The 25,999-nt window shown below is 42.9% G+C and overlaps 1 protein-coding gene across 2 annotated transcripts in view; it reads left to right on the top strand.

The window, feature by feature from the left end:
* Fmn1 (formin 1) overlaps positions 1-25,999 on the top strand; it is a 345,263-nt gene that overhangs the window by 158,969 nt on the left and 160,295 nt on the right. For both annotated transcript variants that reach the window (XM_050134444.1, XM_050134445.1), the window contains 2 exons: positions 2,224-3,011; positions 6,363-6,513. In XM_050134444.1, coding sequence (XP_049990401.1) covers positions 2,224-3,011; positions 6,363-6,513 — 939 coding nt within the window. The remainder of the gene's footprint in view (positions 1-2,223; positions 3,012-6,362; positions 6,514-25,999) is intronic.

Genomic DNA, 25,999 nt, shown 5'->3' with positions numbered 1-25,999 from the left:
CATGGCTGTTATCCCCAGTTTTCTTAAAGGGAAACTATGGTAGAGAGACATTAACCTGCCCAATTGGTCTTTAGCCTACTTCAGCAAGCTCACACATTAAACTCAGCTTCCAAAACAATGCGTAAGAGCACATATCATCAGAGGTAGGATAGGCCTACAATTATAGATGCTGCTCAGTTATCTTATTGGAGGGGATTTTCTTTAGGGAATGCGTGTCTCTACAGTTATTTCATATCTGTATGATGCTGAAGTCTTAAGTCGCGTCTTGACTTGTCAGTATTGATCCACTCAGTAAAACTTGTCAATACATGCCAGTACAAAAAATTGTCTTGAAAATGGGTTTAGTGAGGAACAGCAATATGAAGTTATTTTGTTGTGTCAAAACTAAAGTAGTCACGGAATGAAAATAAAATGTTGGTGTGTAATTCCAAGTAGAAATTGCAGTAGGGAATAGGAGAGATAGAGAGAGAAACGATGTGTCTGGAATGATGCTGAAACAAAGGTAACCTTAACTACACAGCTGGATGAAGCTTTGAGTTGTTTGCAGGTACTTGGTAGTAGAACACATGAAAATTGAGCATACTATTGTATTTGTAGTATATTTGTTCATATTGATGACTTCAGCTTTTTTTAGTCTTATGCCTTCATCCATCCAAAGTGTTATTGGAAAATTTACAAAAATAAGAATTTACGAAGCTCTTATTCTAATGCCATCACTATTAACACCTGATTTACATGAACCATCTCATTTTATTATTAAAAACAAAACATACAAGACAAGAAATGTCTCACTGTTACCTCTACTTCACAAATGAAGAAACAGCTAGGCTAAAGCACAGACCTAGAGAGCGGCAATGTTAACCATGGGATAGTGTGAATCTAGACTCAGGTTCTTAACCCATCCACCCTGCTGCACATTCTAGCGCTGCTCTCTCCACTTCCTTTAGAGTTTCCCCGGGGCTACCATGTTTAGGAATGGGAAGATTGTCCATCAGAAACTTTTGTCTCTAATTTCTCCTGCTACTTGGGGATTGATTTGTCAGAATCAATATTGGGAAAATTTGAACCTAGTTAAAAAATCGGGAAAATGTGTCTCAGTGAAGGCAGAAGGCGTCCCTTTTTATTTAACCTTACTGACTAGATCATTAAAGACATTTCTTTAACTATTTAATGTAAAGTTTTATACCCTTTTATGTAGCTGTTTTTCTAGATATCTGTGGGCTGAGGTTACAGCGAAGAAAGACTTGATTGGCCATTAAGCAAGGCCCTTGAGACAGAGAGTGTGTGTCCGACTGTTTCCGCCATTTTATCCTCCTTCCTTTCCAATGCTGTGCTCACTGCTGGGGTACAGAAATAGAGATGTCATCCAGTGTCCTCTGATGTCATCCAGTGGAGCTAACTATCTGGATGAGGGCCAGCAGTGAGAAATAGACCCTAACAGCCACACTGGTCAGCTTTTTATCTGGAAACTTAAAAAACAGACAATAAAAAAGACCATTGCTCGTCTCCATACCTCTTGTTCTGCAGCAGTGCTGCGGAAAGCTGATGGGGGAGGCTCTCTAAGGAACACAGAGAACAGCAGCCGCACACCAGCACAAGCTCTGGACGGCCTCCTCTACCCCGCATTCTTTTCTTATTCTCAATCCACACCAAAGGCTATAAAAGATACATTCAAGCATGTCCAAACCTCTATCAAATTAATTTCTTCTGCATTCGATATTAAAATTGAGTGAAAATTCTTAAGTAGAAGATTTGTGCTAAACTTTAACTCATGACAGTAATCTCCTCTAAACTCAGACACGATGGAGTTTTCCAAGAGCACCTAGATATTTAGTTGTCTGGAAAATTCTGAGATGAAGATTTGTACCCTTTTGGATTCTTGAACAAATGTCTCTATTTCTTTGCATTACATAGGCTATTCTTTAAGACAGTGGTTCTCAACCTGTGGGTCGCTATCCCTTTGACAAACCTCTATCTCCGAACGTATTTGCATCGCAATTTATAACAATAGCAAAAGTATAGTTATGAAATTGCAACAAAAAATAATTTTATTTTTGAGCATCACTACAACATGAGGAACTTATTAAAGGGCCACAGCATTAGGAAGGCTGAGAACCACTGCTTTAAAGAGCACACCCACACATTCATGGTACTGCGGAATGCCTACTAGACATTTGTTATCATTAAATTCTTACTTTCTGATTGATTTTTTTTCCCTTGCAGGCTCAATTTGAACTCAAGACATTTCACATCCGGGGTGAGCATGCATTAATAACAGCAAGACTTGAAGAAACCATTGAAAATCTCAAGCAACAGTTAGACCACCGCTGGGGAGGAGGATGTGAAGGGATGAGAGACGCCTGCATCTCCACCGATGACGACTGCCCCCCAAAGGCCTTCAGAAATGTGTACATCCAGACAGACAGAGAGACGTTCCTGAAGCCCTGTGAAGGTGAAAACAAGGCAACCAGAAATAACCAGATAGTACCCAAGAAGTTGAATATCTCATTAACCCAGCTCTCTCCCACAAAAGACAGCAAAGACAGCCATGCACCTCTTCAGACAGAGGAGGGCATCTCGTCTAGTCAGCAGAAGAAATCACCTCCTCCCTCCACATCTCCTTCTCCTCCCCCTCCCATCCCTCCCCCTCCCCCTCTCCCCACTGGACTTGGACCTGTGCCACCGCCAGCACCACCCATATCACCTGTGACTACTGGGCCACCACCACCACCTCCTCCACCTCCTCCACCACCTCCCTTGCCACCAAGTGCTGGACCTCCGCCACCTCCTCCCCCACCACCACTCCCTAATGTGCTGGCTCTCCCTAACAGTGGGGGGCTTCCTCCTCCTCCCCCTCCTCCTCCTCCACCAGGACTTGCACCCCCACCTCCTCCTGGACTCTCCTTTGGACTCAGCTCTTCTTCTAGCCAGTGTCCTCGTAAACCAGCCATCGAGCCCAGCTGTCCCATGAAGCCCTTGTATTGGACTAGAATACAAATAAGTGATAGGAGGTAAGCTCATCCTTGACCTGTTCTCGGTTGCAAACTCACAGGATTCTTCCCAAGTGCTGTTTCATTATGGGCAGTTCAATATTTACATTGGGTAGCACCCATTCTTAAACTTAATATGTTGAATGCCTTGCGTACACAAGCCTAGAGTGTCAGGGAAGGGGGTGGATAGTCTTTGCAAACTCCTCTGGGAGGATGTGTTCAGTATGCCCTCATCAAGGTAAGTGTTCCATTTCATGGACTGGAGAAGAGCCCAGGTCTAGGCGAGGGCCATCTCTAACTCCACTGTATTAGTTGAGTTCTTATAAAGAAATTGGAGCAGTCTCTCTGCGCTGGTAGTCACTGAGGGTTACTACAATATCTTTTATGATACGTTTTCTTAGTTTTTGATAACCAGACTTGTCATCTGGTGCTGGTCATTTTTTTTTCTATCACTATGACAAATACCTGAGAAAAGTGTGAAAGAATTTATTTTGGCTTATGGTCTCAGAGATTCGAGTCTATCATGCCAGTGAGGGTGTGGCACAGTGGGGTACCTCATCTCCTGGCCAGGAAGGAGAGAAACAGAACACACCAGAAATCTTCTCCTTTATTCCATCTGGGCAATGAGCCGGTGGGATATTCAGGCCTGATCTTCCCACCCTTGGTTCATTCTCTTTGAAAAGGTTCCTGCAGATACCTTCAAAGTATCACTAATCTGTAGGGGCTTCCAATTGAATCTGGATATTTAGCAGTTACGGGTACGATTTCATTTTCTGGTAAAAATGCTGAGATGGTTGGTTAGATCAGAAGAGAGTCTTAAAATATAACTCCCCCCTTTGGACTCTGTTCATAAGACTTCGTTTACAGATGTATTCATGCTTGACCTCCAAAGAAAGTGGCATGTGTGGAGAGCTGGTGTGGAGAGAACCTTTCATTTGTGAATGATATTGAATAGGACCTATATGGCAGAAAGTCATGCTGACTTGGAAACCTCCATCCAAACAAGTTAGACTTAGAGTTCTTGCTTTATTTCTGAATCTCCCAGGAGGACAATGAGAGAAATATTGACTTGTTTCTTGACCACTTTCTAGGTTTGAAAATTGTTTGCAAAGAATGTATAATGATAATAATAATAGAACTACATTTTAAAAGCTTATTCCCCAATTCAAAATGGTGGTACTGAATTTTCAAGCTTTTGTAAAATTCTTCTCAAGGAAGGCAAGACAACTAAACAAAATAACATATAGTTCACAATTATTTAAAAAAAATGGAAACCACTGTAAGAACAGGAAACCACTGTAAGAACAGGGGAAATACCACCAACCCAGGCATGTGATGAACAGAGTTGATGATGTATTTCATATTGTCCCAAGTCCTCCTGCCAAAAACTAAGGGTCAAGAGTTTACTTGTGGAAATTTCTAGATGTATTTATTTATTGCTGATAAAAGTGTTTTATAATTTCCCAAATGAATGGTTTTAAAAAAAAAAGATGATCCTAAAATAGTTCTGAACACTAACACTGATGTGCTAGTTTGCCATTTCTCATTCGAGACTTAGATATTTCCTAAGAGATGATTTCCCAGAATATTTGAGTTGCGTTTCTTTATGAGTGCTCTCAGCTCATTGCAGTCACTCGCCAGTGATGAATCCCACCTGGGAGCCCTGGACCTGCTTGTTCTGACCGCACATGGACCTGGCTCACACCGGTTTCTCACTTGCGTGCGCAGACTTCATCCCCCCCCCCCCCCCCCCCCCCCCCCCCCCCAAGAGACGTCATGAGCAACCAAAGCCATAGGCCTAGCATCATAAAACCTCATGCTGGGAGGACGGGCCCTTCATCCACTGTTCAAGGAAGAGTAAATGAGAATTGAGGAAAATCAATTGATTTTTTTTTTTAATGGAAAACAGTCAAACACTCAAGCTTACATCAGTTACGTTGGTTGGGCAGGTTCTGCAAACACCATCAATCCAGTGCTTCACTTTCAAATGAAATGAAAACTAGATGAACAGGACATTAGGCGCGACTGACTTGATGGATGTGTCGGCCTTGTCTCCTCTGTGATATGTTAAGACCACAGCATGGCCACTCCCTGCCAATGTGACACATCAGGTTCTTTCTTCATGAGCCCCTCCATAAAAATTTTATACCTCTGAGCCCAACTGTTTTGAGTATGAAAATCATGATTTGGTACCAAATCATTTAATAATGTAACAAATATGTTTACTCTATGTGAAGTAGACTATATAGTATATTATATAAACTTAACTTTATTTTTAGTTTTAATTGAAACAAAAATATACATTGAAACAAAGGTAAATACTGTTAGGTGTTATGAATCATTCGTGCCATGCTCACGTATTTGAAAAATCAATTTACCTTTTCTTTCTTTGTGGCATTAATAGTAACTTGAGAAAGGATTTCAATTCCACCATTATGCAGAAGGCACATGCCAGCTCTTAGAGGTGGTTCTGATATACTTGATTTCTGGCAGCTGCTTGTTCACTGCTTCATAACAGACTATTTCTGGAAAATAAAATACAAATTCCCCATGGATGCTTTAGTTGGAATCCCATGGGGGCAGGAGGACTGATTGATGCACGACAAGATTTCATGGTTTTGTGTGGCCGATGAGCAGCTGACTGGTCATGTATTAAAGCCTTTGGACTGAGATGACCTGATTCAATCCTGAAAACTGTCTTTAAAATCTCAAGTCGGGGGAGAGGCACATTTTTACCTTCCTGTTCCATTTCCAATCCTCTGAAGAATAACTTTGGACCTGTGGGAGTAGAACGGCTCTGTGGGAGTAGGATGCTTGCAGTCCAGTCTGATAACTTGAATTTGATTGCAGGGTTCCAGGTGGTGGAAGGAAAGCACTGAAATTGCCCTCTGACCTGCACATGCATGCCATGCCCCGCGTGTCTTTTTCCCACATATATATCTCCTATACGTGCGTGTGCAGATGATGAATACGTAAACTATAATACATTTTTAAGAATGTCCTTGCCCATGTATAGAACTGATTATCCCTTCTGCCTCCGTCTGATGCTATTTTTGCCTTCTTGACATGCCACAGCCGAGAGAGGAGCGGTTCGCACGGCCCCAAACGTCAACCGCAGAAATTCTAGTCCTAAGGGCCTTCTCCAGAGCTCTTGTACTGAACTAACGGCCATCATAGTTTTTGTATGTTTACATGGATATGTAGGTTAAAATATCCTGTTACATATTTTGACTTCTAAAATGTGTGACATGAGAAGCTTTTATCCAAGCATTACCAGGGTTTGACATTTGTTAAAGAGTGCATTAGAGAAAGATTTCATCATGTTAGACTATTTCCTCTTCCTATAGTTAACTTGATGCTTTCTCTTTCAAGCCAAGATGCCACACCAACTTTATGGGACTCCTTAGAAGAACCTCACATCAGGGACACCAGTGAGTTTGAATATTTATTCTCCAAAGACACAACTCAACAGAAGAAAAAACCCCTGTCGGAGAGCTATGAGAAGAAGAACAAAGTCAAAAAGGTACTGTGCGATCACCATTGTAATCATAGACATATGGGAATTCCCTCATCCTGCTGGTTGCTGCTCTTTCCCGAAAAGATAATCTAAGCTTAGATGGCAAAAGGATCCAGTTAGTTTAAGAAACCTAGGCTTGCTCTTTTGGTTTTATCTTCTGAATTTTTAAATGTCATTCTGAACTATTGTTTGTGTTAGTTAGGGTCACTGTTGCTGTGTTGAAACGCCATGACCAAAGAAACGTGTGGAAGAAAGGATTTATTAGTCTTATGCTTCCTTGTCCCTCACTGTTCATCATTAACCGAAGTTGGGTCAGGGACTCAGGTGGGGAAGGAACCTGGAGACAGGAGCTGATGTAGAGGCCAGGAGGAGTGTTGCCTACTAGTTTGCCCCTCGTGGCTTGCTCATCTTGCTTTCTTATGGAACCCAGGACCACTATCCTGGAGTGACCCCACCTGCAAATGAGCTGGCCCTCCTACATTGATCACTAATTAAGAAAATGCCCTCAGGTTGCCTATTGCTGGATCTTATGATGACATCTTCTCAACAGAGGCTCCCTTCTCTCCAGTGATCCTGGCTTGTGTCAAGTTGACATAAAACTAGCCAGCACACTATAGTCATTAATTCTATTAAAAATGTATTTAAATTGCTGTTAGTGAAAGTCTTTGTATTCCACCCGAAAAATAGATCGCACAGGACTGTGGTGATTCCTCAGTTGGTAAAGTACCTTGTCAATAAACATGAGGATCTGAATTTGATCCCGAAAGGATCTAAAAAGTAATATGTAGAGTGAGTGCCTGTAATACTGCCACTAGAAAGACAGAGATAGGAGGATCCCTGGGGCTTGATGACCAGCCAGTATAGTCAACTCTAGTTCAGCGGGAGCCCGTGTCTCAAAAAACTAAGATGTAGCATACCTAAAGAAGACACACAGTCAAGACTCTGACTTGTAAACGCATGTGCACAAAGGTTTCTGTGGACTCACTCATGCATACATAGATATGCGTGTATACCTGCAAAATGATCTCATTCATAGAACCAGTTTATTAGACTCTATGGCAGAGGGCAGTGTTCTAAGTCTGTGCTCGAATGTGATAACAAGCAAAATGGAATGTTCTGTCCTTTACACTAGCTAATTTTTCTTCCGTAGCTACTAAATATGGAAACAGTAAGTTCTATTGGACAGCTCTTTGTAAATATTAGCAATGCGTGAGAGGGAGAAAAACCAACCCTAAAATGGTTATTGCCCTGTGGAGTTTAACAGTCATTAATACAAGCAAACCTTGGCAATCCTACAGTAGAGCAAGGTGAGAGGAATCGGCATAAACAAGGGGCGGGTAGGATCTGCACTTTTAAATGGTGTTTTCAAGGCAAGTCCCATTGGGAAGATAGCTTCTGGGTAAGAGCATGAGGATTTAAAAACCAAGAGCCACTAGTCATCTATAGAACAACTTTGCCATCATCAAGCAATCAGGCAGACGTGAGGCCCCATCATACCCCAGGTAAACACTGTGACCCAAGGAAAGGTGCCAGCCCTTGCTCTCTTCTAATCCCTGAGTTGTAGTACAAGATAACATTTGCTATGTGATGTAGTAAATCTCCCAAAGGCCCATTTGGTAAAACTTTGGTTCCCAGGGTGGTACTACTGGTACCTTTAGGGTACAGTGCCAGTAGAAGGTCCCTAAGTCACTGAGGACATACGCTCAATAGGACTGTAGGACCCCAGTCTCTCATCACTTTCAGCTCATGGGGTGGGCAGGGAAGTTGGGTCTGCCGTGTTCTCCTACCCTGATATGCTGCCTTTGCCAAGGGCCTGAAGCAAAAAAGACACAGGATTTTGGCATAGAACACATGGAATAATGGGTAAAAATAAGCCCTTTCTCTTTCTATGTTATTTGCTTCAGGAATCCTCAGGTGTCTTGTTATTGTGCACAAAAGCTGGCTAATACAAGAGCCTCACATCAAGCCCTTCCGTGATAATGAAGTGAGCTCATGTTGTACGTGGTCTGTGGTATGCGATCAGTCCACATTCTCTGATGGCTGCTGGCCACATTCTGCGGTGGTTTGCTATGGCCATGCGATGGCTGCTATGGCCATGGGATGTGCTGGCCACGTTCTATGGTGATTGCTATGGCCGTCTGATGGCTGCTGGCCACGTTCTGTGGTGGTTTGCCATGGCCGTCTGATGGCTGCTGGCCACATCCTGTGGTGGTTTGCCATGGCCATGTGATGGTCTGCTATGGCCATGTGATGTGCTGGCCACGTTCTATGGTGGTTTGCTATGGCCACTGCCATTGTCACAGCTCCTCTGCCTTGTTCTGGTAGCAGCAGAGTGGTGCTAAGGGCTTGGTGAGCCCTGGTTCAGTTGCCGATTGGCTCTGTGAACTTGGAGGGAGTCAGTACCCAATCTACTTGGCCAGGGTGCTCTGAAGCCTATGGTGATCTGAGAAAGTTTCAAGTGTGTGTCAGATGGTGTTCCTGTCATCCATACTTCCTTCTTATATTACGTGGTGGGTCGGGTCTCACACGTCAGTTCATACTCCCTGTTCTGCTACAAACATAATTATATTACATGAAATGGGCTGCAACTTACAGAAGAAAAACCAGACATTCCTGATTGTAGTTTTCTGATCCGAATTAAATTTTCCCATGGACCTAAGACCATGATCAACAATATTCATCCATAAAGTACACTAGAAATATTCTATCATGAGAAAAATGTGATCCCAATAATTAGATATGGTAATGAATCATTTTTTTTAACTTTTAATTGTGTGTATGTGTTTGTGTAGGCATTTCTGTGTGTGTGTATGTGTGAGTGTGTATTTGTCTGTGTGAATGTCTGTACCTGTGGAGGCTGGAAGAGGGCCTTGGATCCCCTGGAACTGGAGTCGCAGGAAGTGTGGGCTCTCCAACATGGATGCTAGCGTTTAAACCCAAGCTCACTGGAAAAACAGCTCTTAACCACTGATGCATCTCTCTAGTCCACAGAATGAATCTTTTAAGAGTACGTATTACACAGAACAGCTGAGGTTCTTCTGTAAGAATAGTACCAGGCAAGAAGTCACTGACAAACCTTGAAATGGATTCCAGGAAAGTTAGATTCTTACAGATAGATGCGGGGGTTAGGGGGAGGGACAGTCTGGGTTTTTTTAGATGCCATCTGTCACTATAAGAAAGGCAGAAGGAAAATCCCTACACTCCTAAGATGCCCTCAGTTTACCTCTGCCAGCAAAGCTTCTCTAACTAATCAGAAACTCTTCAAGTATTGTCTTGTGCAATATCATATTAAATTCTTCTGTGTTCTCCATTTCTTCTTCAATTGTATCGCTCTGTTTTATTTCTCTCTGGATGTTTTGGTAACATGTTGTTTCCTCCTAAAATAAATTATTTCTGTTTTTGTAAATGAATATTTGTTTTCAAATCCATGAACATTTGGTCATTCATTCTAGTCTCTTATCTCCTAATTGTGTGCCCATTCAACAGTTGACTTTAATTAAGGCTATTAGTCCTTGATAATTTGTTTTGTTGCTTAGTCTAAAGGAAGGATGTGCTTCCTTTGAACTCTGCAAGTTTGCTCCTTGGTGAGGTTCTGTCACCCCACAGAACCTATGTGCATGTGTGCAGTGTTTGAGAGTTCGCCACAAATGGAGCCAAACAACCTGGGTCCAGTGGACTTCCTAGGAGGGGCGGTGTTTGGAGTTTTCAGTGAACTTTGTAGCCTACCTTAAGTTGAGGTTCTAAGTTGTAAAGAAAGTAAAAAGCTAAACCAATGCCCGAAGACTGCAAATCTGACTTTTTGAGCCTGCTCAGTGTCCATGCCTGTGGCCGAATTGCAAACATCAAGATGGAGCCCTTGGTTTCTTCTGGAGTCAGACGTCTGTTTTCCTTTCTCCAGAAGTGAAGATGAACGTGGCTTTTTAGAGAACTTTCAGCTTGGGGGGCCAAATCCTTCAGCATAATCATGAGATGGTTCCCATATGAGAAGACCTCAAGGACACGTGTCAAATAGGCCTTTTTATAATGCCTAAACTGGAGGCAGAACCGTGTGTGTTGGGTATTGAAACATCTAGCTTTTTGAATTCTGGAAGGAGAGGCTCAGCTAACATCGAGGCAGAAATGTACAAATCTCATAAGTAGACCTGTGCATTCCACATGTATGCTTCAGAAATGATAGACTTTATTGTCCAGTCTGCTGAACTCGGGGGAGAACTTCTAATGTCAAGCTTTGTAATAGTGATTACATTTCCTGTTGTTGGTCTTGTCTTACACTAAGACACACATGAATTCTCAAACTGGGCAGTAATCTTGTTCTCCAATCAGCAGTCTAAGAATTAAAAGGAAACCCACTCGTAGTGTAGTTCCATTCTCTCATCAGGACATAGAAACCAAGGCTGAAGGGACTTCTAGGACTTTGAGCCTCTCTAACTGAGAAGATGGCACTGCTGAGCATGGGAGAGGACCCGCAAGATCTTCAGCACATGCCTGCGATTCCCTCTTTAATGCACCACACTGTTGATAGCCACAGTTCTCTCTGACGATTGAAGCTGATGAACAGGAACAGCTGATGCTAGAGGAGCCAAGACAAGCTACACTTGGTGAAGTCTAAACTGCTTCTTTTCATTGCGAGATTATCCAAAGTGTTCTTTAGTATTCTATTGAGGGGGAGGGGGGATTCAAATCCTGAAGAAAAATATGTGCCTTGTGTACAATTAGGCAAAGAAACACATAGATTTCAAGTGTATTGTTTCCCTTGAGTCAATCTATTGAATTTTTTTGTATTAACTATAAAAAATAATCCTAGGCAAAACACTTGGCACACTTAGGTGTTTGCCATCCTCATCACCACATCAGGCCCATCAGCCACTACAAACACAGCAGGAACCAGACTGAGAACCAGAGCACAGAAGACAACAATTGACAATATCGCCACCACTAGATACAGTCCATTCCGAGCACACTGCCGTCCCACATCAACCTTTTCTGTATAAAACTGAGAATAGCGACTTTCTGACATGACTTTTATGGGAATAAAAGGAAATTATAATTATGAAAATACTTGTAGGTGTTAATGTTAATCTCTTGTTTTATAAACTACTGTCATGTCAAAAGTTTGGGAAGAAGATATTGACAGGTGTGTTGACACACACTTGTAATCATGGTACCTGGGAAGCTGAAGCAAGAAGACCATAGGTTTCAGGTTACACTGGCCTATATGAGACTGTGTTTTGTTTTGTTTCTTAAAAAAACCTTAAAAAGAATCTAGAGCCAGCTGGCAGCTGGTGGTGGCACAAGCCTTTAATCCCATCACTCGGGAAGCAGAGGTAGGTAGATCTCTGAGTTTGAGGCTAGCCTGGTCTACAAGAACTAATTCCAGGAAAGCTAGGAATGTTACACAGAGAAATCTTGTCTTGGGAAAACACACACTCACGCGCGCATACACACACACACACACACACACACACACATACGCTCACACACACAAGAATGTAGAACATCTCCGGACCATTCTTGCGTTCCATTATTTATAGCTGCATTCCACAACTTCCTGTAATGACACATTCTGGCATTAAGCACTTCATCTCAGGTTGGCTTGTGTTCTCTTTCTTGCACTGTAAAATAAGTGTTTACACTGTTAGTGCACCCGTGTTTACACTCTCCCTAAGTTACATTTGTTCCCGAGCAAGAAGGTCAGTGCTCTGACTGGCTTCCAAGTGTCTGTCTCTATTGTCAGAGCCTCTTTCTCTTGGCCTCTGTCAAGGAGGTCACTACTTTTTGATAAGCTTCCCAGTTATGTTCTAAGCTTGCCTGACAGGAAATCTGTGAGACCCGCCAATATCCTTGTGCTCTTGAGATGCTATGATCTGACTTGGAATTATGAATCATCTCTGTTTGTTTCTGTGAGATGTATGAAAGCATTCTCCCCTCTCTCAGTCTCCTTCGTAGATATTTCTTAAGAATTAATGAGATACTGGCTACTTTCTCTGAGCCCTTTTGGAGGAGATGGGCTGGGATGGCTCAGTAGATGATATTCTGTTGAAACTTTCTGGTGCCAAGATCCTTCAGCCTTGATTGTAACTTGGTCACTTTGGCGAGGATTGAGGCTTCAATGCTCAAACCCCAGACTTTGTGTCTCATTGTAGTGGGGAGGGGAGAAGGGCAAAAAGAGAGCATTGCTTGGAAGCCCGAACATAAATTTATAGGGTTTTTATAACCTGTTGCCCTTCCAAGTTTATATTACTCCAGCTTTTGTAACAAAGCTAATTCTCTGTGCTGCCTTGGGAAGGTATGTGTGTTATTTTCCCCCTCAGCGTGAGGATAAGTTGGCACCTCTTTAACATTTCTCCTGTGTTTGATAACTGCGTTGAGTTATTGTGTCCCGAATGCCCATGTGTTGGCCTGCGTCCTGGGAATATTAGTACTGTTCCCAGATCCCGAGTAGACCTGGAATGATCAATGCTTTTTCTGTTCTGTAGTTAACTAATCCCTGACTAGCCAGATTTACCCAAAGTGAGAACCTCTTCTGGACAGGCACCAGCAGAAAGAACTCATATTGCCTCCTGGTTTTTATTTAGGATTGAGATGACCCCTGAATTTTGTTTGCACACCTACTTCACCTGCTTGTTTTTAGAAAGTGGGAAAAACTTATATATGGCTATTGGTATTTCTTTCAGAATATTGAATCTAAGTATTGTCTTGGGAGTTGAGCTGTGTTTCTAAGGTTGGCCATTAAAAGAATAATTTAATCTGGCTTCAGAACTCAGGCCAGCTTGTCATCAGTCACTACCTCCCAGAAGCCACAAGAGGGCACCTTAGAATGAGACTCACAGCTTCGTGTCTCCTATTGCACAGCGATGGAAGCCCAGGAGGCCAAATTTCACATCCCATTATCCCATGTTCTCCGAGCCAAGTGCGTATTAGAAAAGCTCCTAAGTGTCTACAGAGTGAAAGCCGTTCCTAAACAGAGCTGCAGAGCTTGGAGTGAAGGACTGCAGTCGGGAGTGGATGAAGTATGGGACTCGGCTCCTTTGGAACTAATTCCATTCCAGAACCTATCCCGTCTCTCCCATCTCTTTAAAATCTATATAAAGACAGGGAAGCGGTATTTGAATATACACTTGGGGCTCATCTAATTAAAAAGTACAAGGTGCAATTAGGTTCCCGAAGCTATACTAGGAGAAAACCAGTTAAATATAGTGCAAGTATAGTGCTCTTTGTTTTATTTGTGCAACCTGGAGCCTCATTCCTTTACCCTAAGTGTCTAAGATGATAGCCTGATAGCCGTGACTAGAGCTGGAGAAGGGATGCGGCCGAGTGGCCATGCTGGGGTATGATGGTGGCAGCAATTCCTCCAGTTTCCAGATCTAAAGAAGTCTATTGAAGATGGGAAAGTAATAAGGAAGATCCTACCCATGTACTTGAGTTACAACCCCAGTTCATGTGGATGCTACGCAGGGCACACCCCTGTGCAGGTAAAGGCACCAATGATCTTTTCACACGCACAGATACCGATGCCCCCGGCAAATGCTTATTATGGGCAGAAGAAATCTCGATGACTTTGTATTTGGGGGGGTATTTTCCAGGTGAAGATAGATGATCATGAAAACTCAGACTAGTTTCAGTCGTGACGCTAAGAGGGTTTTTAACGATAGTTTAGTTGCTCGGTGTATATTAACTTAGTTAATTCCACAAGAGTTCAGGAAGATGGTTCCTGTCATTAGTCCCGTTTGCCAATGGGGAAACTAGAGTATTGAGGGGTTAGGTACCACACAGCCTGGCGTCACACAGCTCATAAGTAGCAGACCAAGGATCGTTCAGGGCTGCGTTCATAATTACGTGAAAACCAATGCATTCATCTGAGTACAACGTTGACTTCAGGTCCACTTGACAAAGTCCGAATCGTATTTCCAGTCATTGAAGAGTCATTGCAGACTGCCTTGCTGTCCGTATTCACGGTGTGTAGTTCTGACCGGCGCCAGCCAAGAACCAGACCCTGGACGAGGCCGGGTGACAGCTGTCTCACCGATGCCGACAGATGCTCTTCCATTTGAAGGCTTCCGAGGCTCAGCTGGCTACTCTGCCGATGTAGAGTCACACTTAGCATCCGCCAGCTCTAATTTGACTTTCTGTGTGAGAGGGCAGCAAGACAAGGAACCCACAGAAACCAACATCTCAGTGCCCCTGGAGCATCCTGCAGACTCGGCTATGCTAAACCTATGCGATGCTGTATGAGTCACAGGTACATGGGCCTCAGGAAGTGACTCTGATCTTAACAACCCCTTTGTTTTTAACAGGTTTATTTTAAAATAAAGTTCCTTCGGGTACCGAGACATCAATTGGCAATCTTTGGAAAATCTCAGTGCAGATTTGGGGCCAGAGAGCTTTTTGCCTTGTGCCTTGAGGATGACTGACTAGGAGTTTTTTTGTTTTGGGTTTTTTTTTTTTCTTTTTTAATCATTTAGCTTGTGTAAGCATAGCATCCGAAGAGGAAGTTTTAAACAACTCTTTCCAGGTACAAACTATCAGAACTTAGCTGCATGTGGACACCTTGCCTCACAGACATTCGCAGTCAATTGGAAACTTGTCCAGCCAATGAACAGCAGAGATTATACTGCAAGCCCAGCTTGCAGACACATTTCTTCCTCTAAAGATGCGCTTTTCCTTCATCACAGCTGTCCTTATATACACAAAGTGCTTGGCAGCCACAGCTATCCGTGGAGTTGGTGTGCCTCTGCTAGGCTGACCTGGTGGCCCTTCATCACCCGACCATGAAGACTGCAGGTTCCAGAGGCCAAGAGTTCAGGTCACACCAGACGAAGCTGTCCATTTACTTCCGAGGGGAGTCTGGTTTAACGCCAGCACCATGGCCACACTTGTAATTTTTGATAAAATGCCTTTGACCCAGTGCGTGATTTCATTTCGGCCCGACCTAAGTTCTCTCCAGCGGAGGCTAATTTGCATGGCTGTAAACACGGACCTTACAAAGCTCACCCACTGCGATAAAAGCCAAAGCAACCTGAGACCCCCGGGAAACTCCGAAATCCGCCTTTGGTATCCAAGGCTGACTCTGAGTCACGCTTCAGCCCGGGAGGCTGCCAGGGAGCAGCAGCTAAGGAAATGTTATTCTGTTGGATCTGATTAGAACCGCAAGGTTAGCCATGGTCAATTTAGAAAGACAGTATGAGAAGAAATCATGTGTACAGCCGTGTTCTGGGTCAGTGAGGCCGCGGCCAGAAATCTGAAAAGCCCCGGTTCTGCCAGGACCCTTATCAGATCTCCTCAGTGGGGTACAAATGGGATTGGAGGTTTAGGGGCCCTTCTGGGAAATGAATGACAAAGGGGATTGGGCGACCAATGAGTCATGCTTGCTTCCAGCTGGATTCCTTACCTGCCAGCCCCTTTCAAGGGAGTGCTGGAGCTCCCAACTTGCCTGGGTCTCCTGGAGAACCAGCTCCCATCCTCTGGGCACTGGCTAGAAGGTGGAAAGGCTAATTTGACAAGGCCGTGATGCTCTCTGCTGACCCCCAGAAGCAGCCACATGGAACCTATTGGGCATTTTGATCCCTTCCTTTACCACAACAGTGGTTTAATTGGGATCTGGCTCCAGGCCCTGGTTACAAAATAACCTGAGCTTTAGTGTTTTCATCTTCATTAATTAACTTCATTAATTAACTTTTATGCCAGGTGCCTTTTTAAGTCACCTTAAGGTGTTTTGCATGTGCAAAATATCCTAGGTGAGAAGGGAGTCTCGAGAGCAATGGAGACCTAAGGTCCCAGGTTTCATTTCCCATCTCGTTATCACATTGCTCTTCACTCCCTCCTAGACTCTGTTAACTTCCTCAGTCTGAGATAGCTGTTCTCAGCCTGGGGGCTGTGACTCCTTTAGGGGGTCCAGCGACCCTTTCCCGGGGGCTGCATATCAGACATTTACATTAAGATTCATAACAGTAGCAAAATTATAGTTATGAAGGTGCAACAAAAATTGTGGAACTGCATTAAAGGGTCACAGCATCAGGAAGGCTGACAACCGCCATCTTAGGACAAGCCTGGAACCCAGCTTTGAAGCGTTGCTCTTCACATGACTATTGCATTCTTGTCAGTTCTGGGGACTTATAGAGCTTCCGCCTGGGGTGTGGTTCTCCTTCTCTCTGTCCAGCTCAGGAATGGTACTTGTGACTTGCAACTCTGGGATAAGGCCATTAATGAACAACGAGAGATGCATTTAAAATGAGGTCAAAGAAAAGCCACAGTGCTTAAGCTGGGGCTTATTATAAATAGATCGCTCTGTGCCCTAATCTTACTAATGGAAAAACTGAGACAGTGAGATGATTGCTTGGGGAAGAATGTGATTCAAAATGCAGTGGTGAGATGCCTCCAGCATGCTATGTTTAGAAGGCATTAGGAAGACACTGGAGAAACTGGGCCTTAGGATGTTTATGTGAGACTCAGCCTTGTAGGGGCTCAGCCATTGAATCACCACCTATGAAAGTCTTGGGCCTCTGAGACTGAACATGCTTGGAGAAGGAGCTGGAACTCGGGGCAGTACCCAGTACCTATAGGCTGAGATCTGTGTGTCTGCTCAGAGCAATAGGAAGTCATTGGCAAGGCTGTAGAAGAGGCCTGAGTACATGTGTGCCCCCTCGTGCTTTCTCTAGCAAGCCCAAGGCGATAAGAGATGTGGGTAGGCTAAGAATAGAGGTAGAGTTTAAGGCCTGAGGGTCTTGAGAAACATCTGTTCTTTTCTATGGGGCCAATCCGTTATCTTCCTAAGGCTCGTACGTACAGTTGTCCGCTGGGTTCCACTGTATTACCAACATTACCAGGAGAGAGAACAACAGCAGCAATAATGATAACCTCTTTAGCGCCATACCAGAGGATAGATAGCAGGGTTGAGTTATAACCAGATGGTTCATCTCTCACTCAGTGATTCTTGGCCCCCACTGGCTTAGCAGAAATCCATTTTGCTCTGTCCTTGTGTTTGTATGGGTCCTGCTGGGGCCCAACTTTGCAATTAAAGTGAAGAAATTTCAGTCAGGTGCTGGAGGATGGATGCCCTCGGTGCCAAAAGAAAATCATGGAACAGGTAACAAGATGTGCCCCTGCGTCTTGGCACTATTTTTAGTTGACTTTCATGGTAGCCCACGTCCGCGGCACAGTGTCACATAGTCAGAGTTTGGCAGGTAACATGACATGGCCTCTTTCAAGCTTTGTAGACCACGGTGCCCTTTAAACAAACAATGCAAACATATAAGTAAAATGACTGATTTAGGGGATGGTGAGACGCTTAAATATGATGCGAAAGCTAGGCTAAGTTCTCTGTCAACAAGTGTACTGAATTAACTGCGTGTTTATGCAGGTTTTTTTTGTTTGTTTTGTTGTTGTTGTTGTTATTGTGTTGTTGTTGTTGTTGTTGTTGCAGGGTTTTGAGGTAGGGCCTCATTTAGACTGGCTTAGAATTTTTATGGATCCTCTTTCCTCGGCCCCTGAAGTTCCGGCATTACAGGTGTGAAGCACTAAGCCTGGCAAGTCAAGACTTGGTTTTGAAGTAATTTTAGAAACCATAGAGAGAACATTGCAAATCCCCACAGATGATAAGGACTTTCCCACATAGCCCACATCCTTCAGTTAGGATGAGATGATATTAGAAGTCATGCCTTCCTTCACTCATGATCAGTTGCACGTGTCAATATAAAAATGCTTTCGTTTACAAAAATTATAATCATCAGTACTAGTCATGGGTTAAGAAATTAATTATAGAGGAATTTGGAGAATAGTTACTAAAAAAATTTAAATACTAGATATGAAAGTTCGAAGGTGAAATTGAAATGTACGGTTGTGAATATTTAAACCAGATAAGGTAAAGGTTAAAAAAAAAGTGAAGTTTCCAAACTCAATAGCCAAAGGAAAACAAATAAAAACCCAAAGAAACTAAAAGGAAATTTTGAGTTAACAACAGAAAACTGTTTTTGCAAGTTATAGGTTCTTAAGGGAGAGTTGTGTACATTTAAAATGAGATGGAAATGGGAATTTTAGAAAATCTAAACACAGCTCAGAAAATCAATACAGACAATGGTTTAATTGAAAACTGCAACAGTATTCAAAAACTCGGCAGAACTGGACAAAATGAACAAGTAACAAATGCTGGGAAGTAAGAGTCCATTCCAGATGCAGGGGAGGTATATGGCAAATCATGGGCCAGCCCCTGCCAGTAAATGAAATAACAGGAAGTAACTCCCTAGAAAAGTATCAACTATCAGAACAGCCAAGAAGAAATAAGGCACCTGGATGGCTCTATAAATATTAAAGAAATTAGATTAGTAACTTCAAATCATCACACAGAGCATGGGCCAAGGCCAGGTGGTTTTATTGCTCCCAACTTTCCCTAGACGCGGTGCTTCAGGGAATCGAGCATCATGTTAATGTCACTGATAGCATCCGTGTCCTTGATGGCACTAGCAGACAAGAACACACAGGTCAGATACAGGGAAAACCACAAAGGTAAAAACAGAGGCCCTAGACAGACTATCAAACAACAGAGTACAGCATGGTGTAGAAACTGTTTGGTGATTGATGTGACTTGTTTCAGACAGGAACATTTGATTCAAAATTATAAAATGCTTTTATAAATTAGTGGATCGTTAATAGTTTAAGGGAAGAAAAATAATAGGGTTATCAAAAAAGATGGTACAAAAACATTTGTTTAAATGTGATTATGATTTACGATGAAATTTATAGCTAACTACGAATGGGAGAGAACATGGTTAGTGTTCAACAAAGTGTTTATTAAAAAGGTACAAGATAAAGGCATATTTGATGAGAATTTTAAAGGTTTTCCTTTTCAAATCAAAGCGAAACAGGAAGACCTACGTCTACTGCTTTTGTTTATGACTATGGTAGAGATCCAAGCCAGTGTGGTCAGGCGAAGGAAGGATAAATAAGCCTTGTGGCAAAGACAAAGATGAAGCAGTGAGTCAGGCAATGGCGGCGCACACCTTTAATCCCAGCACTTGGGAAGCAGAGGCAGATGGATCTCTGAGTTGGGGCCAGCCTGGTCTACAGGATAGCCAGGATTACACAGAGAAACTCTGTCTCGGAAACCTAAAAGGAAAAAAGAGAAAAGAAATGAAACAGTAATGTTTATAGAGATGACTTTCCTATAAAGACAACCCCTTTCTGTTGAATTCAACATTAACATATGAGAATATTATGTATTACCAATAAGGAACTTAGCATTTTAATTGTAAAAATACTATTATAGGAACATTAATTACCTTAGGATAAATCCTAGCAAATAGACATGATTAATATAGAAAATATTCCCTTAATTGAAAGCATTTAAACAGATCTAAACAAAAGGAGAAAGGCATATTATCATCATCATGAAAGACAAGCATTCTTCAAAGTACTCTGGTCAGAACAAATAGGATTATTGGTATTTAAGGATTTAACTCTAAAATTTATATAGAAGACAAAAATTCAAAACTAACAAAAACTCCAATAAATAAAATTAAAAACTGAGTGAAAGACCCCCATCTACTTTATGTTAAGAAAAATAATGTCTCTAGGGAAGCAGAGGTAGGCAGATCTCTTTGAGTTCAAGGCCAACCTGGTCTACAAGAACTACAGGACAGGCTCCAAAGCTACAGAGAAATCCTATCTTCCTGTCTCAAAAAAACAAACAAAAAGAAAGAAAGAAAGAAAGAAACAGAGAGAGAGAGAGAGAGAGAGAGAGAGAGAGAGAGAGAAAGAAAGAAAAAATAATGTGAGCTTTAGTAGGATAGCACAGAAAGCTAGTAATTGGTACAAGAAAAACGATGATTCAGAAGAGGAGAGGGCTGTCTGAGCATATGTAAGAACATGTCCATGAGAAATGTAATGCCTCAATCCATGTGCAAAATCAACTACTGAAAAAATATTTTAAAAGATGAATATATATTGTGTGAAAGGAAATACAATGAAGCCCAGCTTCCCTTAATGAAAAAAAAGACAATTATAGATTAGGGTCAGAATGAGAATGAAAAATACTGTTTTATAAAAGAATATAGACTCATGCCTCCTAGCATCACGTGGAAAAGATAAAGAAAACCTTAACAAAAGAGGAAAGATGATCACATTAAGATAATGCTTGCTTGTGAATAAGTTCTACAGAGTGTGAAACTTAAGCCACGACCTTGGAAAGCACATCTGAAATTCATACACACAAATTCACATGTTCTAAAGTGTATGTAGAACTCTTTACAGATCACTAAAAAATATTCCACTTCCAATAGAGAGGTGCTAAAGGGTCTGGGCAAGCAAAAAGGCTCAGCAGGCAAAGGTACTTGGCACCGAGCCTGAAGACCTGTTTTGACGCCTAGAATTTTCACAGTCCCACATGTTGTCCTCTGGCCACACAAGTGGGCCACTGCATGTGCACACCCCCACACAGACACGTACACTAAATAAATAATAAATAAATTTGGCCAGATTTACGGAGTGAATTGCTCATAAACTTGAGAAGATGATCAACAGTCAGAAAATATAAAACAAAACTAAACTGAAGTCCATTGAAGTCCATAGAGGGCCAAGGAGTTTCTTTATTGCTTAACCAATGAAATCAACAGATTGATATATGACACTCCCACATCACATAGGCCTGGAAAAGAATGGAAAAATCTAATTCTGAAATTCTGGGAGTACCAAGAAGAGTAGTAACTCCACTTACAGCTAACATCAGTCAAGTGTTTCTTATGCCGGAAGGCAGCGTGGCTCTGACTAATTAATGTGAACCGATGTACACCCTGGGTTCGGGTCTTCAGACACTTGTTCCCGGAGACATGCATGAAAATGTTTGTGAAACCTTTGTCAAAGCAAAAATGTGAAAATAGCAGCAATGTTCACCAATGCTAGAATGGATAAATGAACTCTAATGGATAAATGAGTATATGTCTGTGTGTGTGTGTGTGTGTGTGTGTGTGTGTGTGTGTGTGTGTGTGGAGAAGGCTATACAGCTTTCCTTCACCCACTCTAATAGTTTCCCTAGTCTTTGTATTCCAGATTGGTGTTTAGCACAGTTGGTCTCTAACTAGCAAGCTTCCACTAGGGCTGAGGTAGCCAGCATGTGCCACCATGTCCAACTACAGTGATGATTCTCAAATATGACATTCAGTAAAATATTCTCCAAAGAAAATTTACATTGTTCTAAAGTTCAAGAATTAAGAAAAACTAAAGAATTTTTATAGCATTTATGCGTTTGTGGCAAATAACCTTTTTAAAGGATTAAAAGCAAACTAAAATTCTAATTAGAAAACGGTTTCATAATTGCTATCTATGTATAATTCAATGGAATATGTGGCTGCCTTATATGAAATATAGTAGGACAGATGGGCCATGTTCCAAGGTATTGTGGTTTTGGATTTCTTAAGGTGAGATATATTTCAAGTAATAGGATACAAGAGGCTTGGGTGACTGTACAAATCACCTACTGTGTGCTTATTATGAGCTAGTCCATTTGAAGAAATCTTAAGGCGCTTACATTTGTGATTCTGGGGGCAGTAGATTAGAGGCTTGCTCCGGGAATGGTGCTAAATAGAGATCATGGAACCCACTCCTTTCTCGGGAAGACTGGCCAGGCAGGCTACCTGCTGTACTGTAGTAAGAAGGACCAGAAGATCAATTAGGTGGCAGTGTTCAAGACCCACACCACATGTCTTAGCAGTCCTGTAGCTGTCACACTCACAGGGCTACCCCAGCGTTCCCTTTTAGCATGCCCGGGGATCATCACCTTCCGAGTCTGGAAGAAACACTGCCACAAGAATCAATGCAATGCCCATCTCGTTAGCTGCTTCTCAGGATGACTAGAGTAGCCTACCTTCCAATTGTAGTGGCCAGCCAGCTAAGACTCCTGAGAATTGCTCTAGGTAAAGTGAGTCTGCAAAAGGAAGCTGTGATGTCACCTCAGAAACCTTCAAAGGAGGACGTATCTATCTGTGAGTTCTGTGTCAGCTGTCACCATCCAGTGACTGGAGGTCCTGAAGCCTGGGTTACTCACTGTGGGTTGATCTTCACCAGCCAGGAACAAGCCAGGTGATTTGCATCTTGGGTATTCTTGAAATCAAAGGCCATCCATCATTTCTGATACCTTGAATTCAATGATTATCATATCAAAGACATGTGACGACGTTGAGGATAATAACTTCTCTGTTGTCCATTATCTCTGAGCAGCTTGGAGTAATTACTGGCATATGTTCTTTACAGGAGACTTAGCTAGCACTTCAGGCTTGGAAAAGGAAAGCCCCGTTTGAGCCACAAGGATATGTGAGAGATTGGGTTCAAGGTTTTCTTATTAGAAGGGAGATCATACAGAGATGAGACAGGAAGTCCGAGAATGATGCAAACTTTGTTCTCAGAGCTTTTAGAAAGACAATATGGTCGTCTGTGTACTTGGGATTTGCGTTATAGGAAAAAGATTTTTTTTTTTTGCCACCTTTATTGACTATGAATGATGCCATGGAGACTGGCCCTGGAGCAGATTTCCAGCTAGTTAAATAGCAAAATAAATAAATAAATAAGCCTCAATCATTTCTAAACATAAAAAAGGATTTATAAACATACAGGGACCACAGAGATGACTCATTGGTTAAGAGTACATATTGCTCTTGCAAGTGATTGGAGGAGTTCAGTTCCCAGCACCCACACTGTGCAGCTGACAACCACCTACAACTCTGGCTCCAGGTGCTTTAATGCCCTCTTTTGACATGCCTAAACACATATGTAGACACACACATGCACAAGGAATAACATACATCTTTATAAATATGCAGACATATATTTCACCACTGCTCCAACCTTCAGCTGTAGGAAACACAGCTTCTGTTTGTGGTCACCTCGTTTCCGATGTGCAGCCCATGGACCAGTAGTATACGTAAGCATCACCAGAAGCATCTGAAACCATGCCTCGTGACTGTTCAATTTAGCAAACTGCCCAAGTGGGCAACTTAAAACCTGTCTTGTGAATCTTCCATGAAGATATTAAAAATCAAGTCTACAAGCAGTGATTTCTCCTGGTTATTTCTTGCCTCAAGATTGATGATCAGAAGCAAGAGAAAAATGTGATTTGGTTTAGGGACTTTCTTTCTATGTAACACAGAAGTGCTAAAACCTTCCAAACCTCCCCCTGCTTGTCACAGCCCTCGGCTCTTAGCTGGCACCACAGCCACAGCCTTCACCTGCTGTGGCCTCCTCTGAGCTTGCTTGAAGGACAGAATTCACCAGCTTTCACACCAATGAAAGACTTTCTCAGTCTCATCAGTTCGGGGATGGGCTTGCCAAATATGTGCTCAGACTCAGGACAGGATGACAATTTGCCTTTTCACATTTCTTTGGTCAGGAGCCCAAATCCTTAAAGTAAACTTCGTCTGGGCAATTTTATGTGTCCCCAAAAGTGAGGCCATGGAAGCGAGTCAGACCGAGCATTCTAACCGAACAGGGAGGCTCAGTTTCCCTTGAAACGCTTAATGGGGCAGATTATCAGGCTGCGTGTGGAAAGCTCGTTTTAATGGCATTATCAGGCCAGTTGACAGAGGCCTCTGCCCAGAAGCATGCTGGGCTATGCTGCCCATCAGCAGCTGGGGCTTGTTTGCACCAAGTCAGTTGACATTTCATAATATGGCACCAGGGAGCCTGCCAACTTAGCTCCTCGGGTGCCGTGCCAGCGGCGGGGGGGGGGGGGGGGGGGGGGGGGGGGGGGGGGGGGGGGGGGGGGGGGGGGGGGGGTGGAGCATGGAAAAGCAGGGAGGCAAGACCTGAGTCTGCATTGATTTCCCTGGGCACCTGCCTAGAGGCAAGCGCTGGTTGTCTCTGAGGGGAGAAAGCTGCCAGTTCTGGTCCAGCTCTTCTCTCCAGTTGGTACCCACTCTTACCACTGGCCAGGAAAAGTAGTTGCTTACCTGTCCCATCTCCATTTGCCTCCACATGAGAAATGGCCGATGGGGTCTGCCTTCGTTAAGGTTGCTATTACTGTGATTATACACCATGACCAAAAGCAAGTTGGGGGAAGCAATGCTTCATTTTTCAGACTGAAGGTAACAGGTTAGTTTGTCTTATTCAGCGTAATCTTTACATTTCCCATTCATAGGGCCCCAAAACAAAAGAAGAGATGGATACAATAGTCATTAGAGAAGTTTTGTGGCTGGTGAGGAGAAAGCCAGAGTTCCGCGTCGCTGTTCATCATTGAAAGAAGTTAGGGCAAAACAAATGGAAGGGACCTGGAGGCAGGAGCTGATGCAGAGGTCTTGAAGGGGTGCTGCTTACTGGCTCGCTCCCCATGGCTTGCTCAGACTGCTTTCTTATAGAACCCAGGACCACCAGGCCAGGGACGGCCACCCCCGTAATTGGCTGAACCTACCACATCAATCACTAGTTAAGAAAAATGCCCTACAAGCTTACGTACAGACCAATCTTATGGGACTATTTTCTCAACTGGGGTTCCCTCTTGTCAGGTGACTCCAGCTTGTGACAAGTGGACATGAAATTAACCAGGACAGAATCACGAGAAATGTCCTAGCTGTAAACCTGGCTTGTGTCTCCAGCACAGCCCCTTCGATCCCACGCACTCCACACTGCAGACGGAACCCTAGGCCGCATGCACTCCGGACAAGTGCTCTGCCACTGCTACTTCCCAGCCTGTTTCTTCCTCTCAAACGGAGGATTATTCCTGTCCTCAAGCCTCCATAATAAAGACAGCTGGGTATATCGGCTTAGGCCTGTAAATGTGAGCACTCGGGATACCGAGGCTGGAGGATCACAAGTCCAAGGCCGGCATGGGTGACGCAGTTTGACCACATCTCAAAGCCAACAAAATATGACACAAAACTTCTGTAATGACTGTTGCATCTATCTCTTGTTTTGGACCCCTATGACCGAGAAATGTAAAGATGACAGTGACTAAGACGAGCTAACTTGTCATCAAAGACGGTGAATACCAACCTCTTCCTGGCCAAAGTTTTACCATGAATTTGTATTTATGAGCATTGATATGGGAAGATAAATGTAAGACACCACCTGTCCTAAAGTATGACAATGAAACTTGGGATTAGATAGAGAGGTGTCTGAGTGGGTAGGAGTACTCGCTGCTCTGTCCGAGGACCTGAGTTTGGTTCCCAGCAAACCTGAAGTTCACAGCTGCCTGAAGTTCCAGCCCTTGGGATCCAGCTTCTTCTATGGCCTGCTCTGGCTCCTATGCCCATATGCATACCCCCCACATGCACATAATTAAAAAGTGATATATATTTTTAAAGTATCCAGACCGTTATTACATGTATAAAAGGCCAGTATCAAACTAATCAGAAGCACATTACATTAAAAAAGATAGAGCATGCCCCTTTTGAAAGTTTAAATTTGAGAGAGTAAGATTATTCATTTTCTGCATATTCTGCCTTAATGTTCAATCTAACTTAGACAAGCCACATACCTATTTATTCTACAAGTCTACATTCTTGAAAGTATGCTACTT

This window comes from Alexandromys fortis, unplaced genomic scaffold (assembly GCF_014885135.2).
Source record: "Alexandromys fortis isolate MF-2015 unplaced genomic scaffold, M_Fortis_MF-2015_v1.1 scaffold_6, whole genome shotgun sequence".
NCBI classification, from domain to species: domain Eukaryota; kingdom Metazoa; phylum Chordata; class Mammalia; order Rodentia; family Cricetidae; genus Alexandromys; species Alexandromys fortis.
This window is presented reverse-complemented; position numbering and strand designations above follow the sequence as displayed.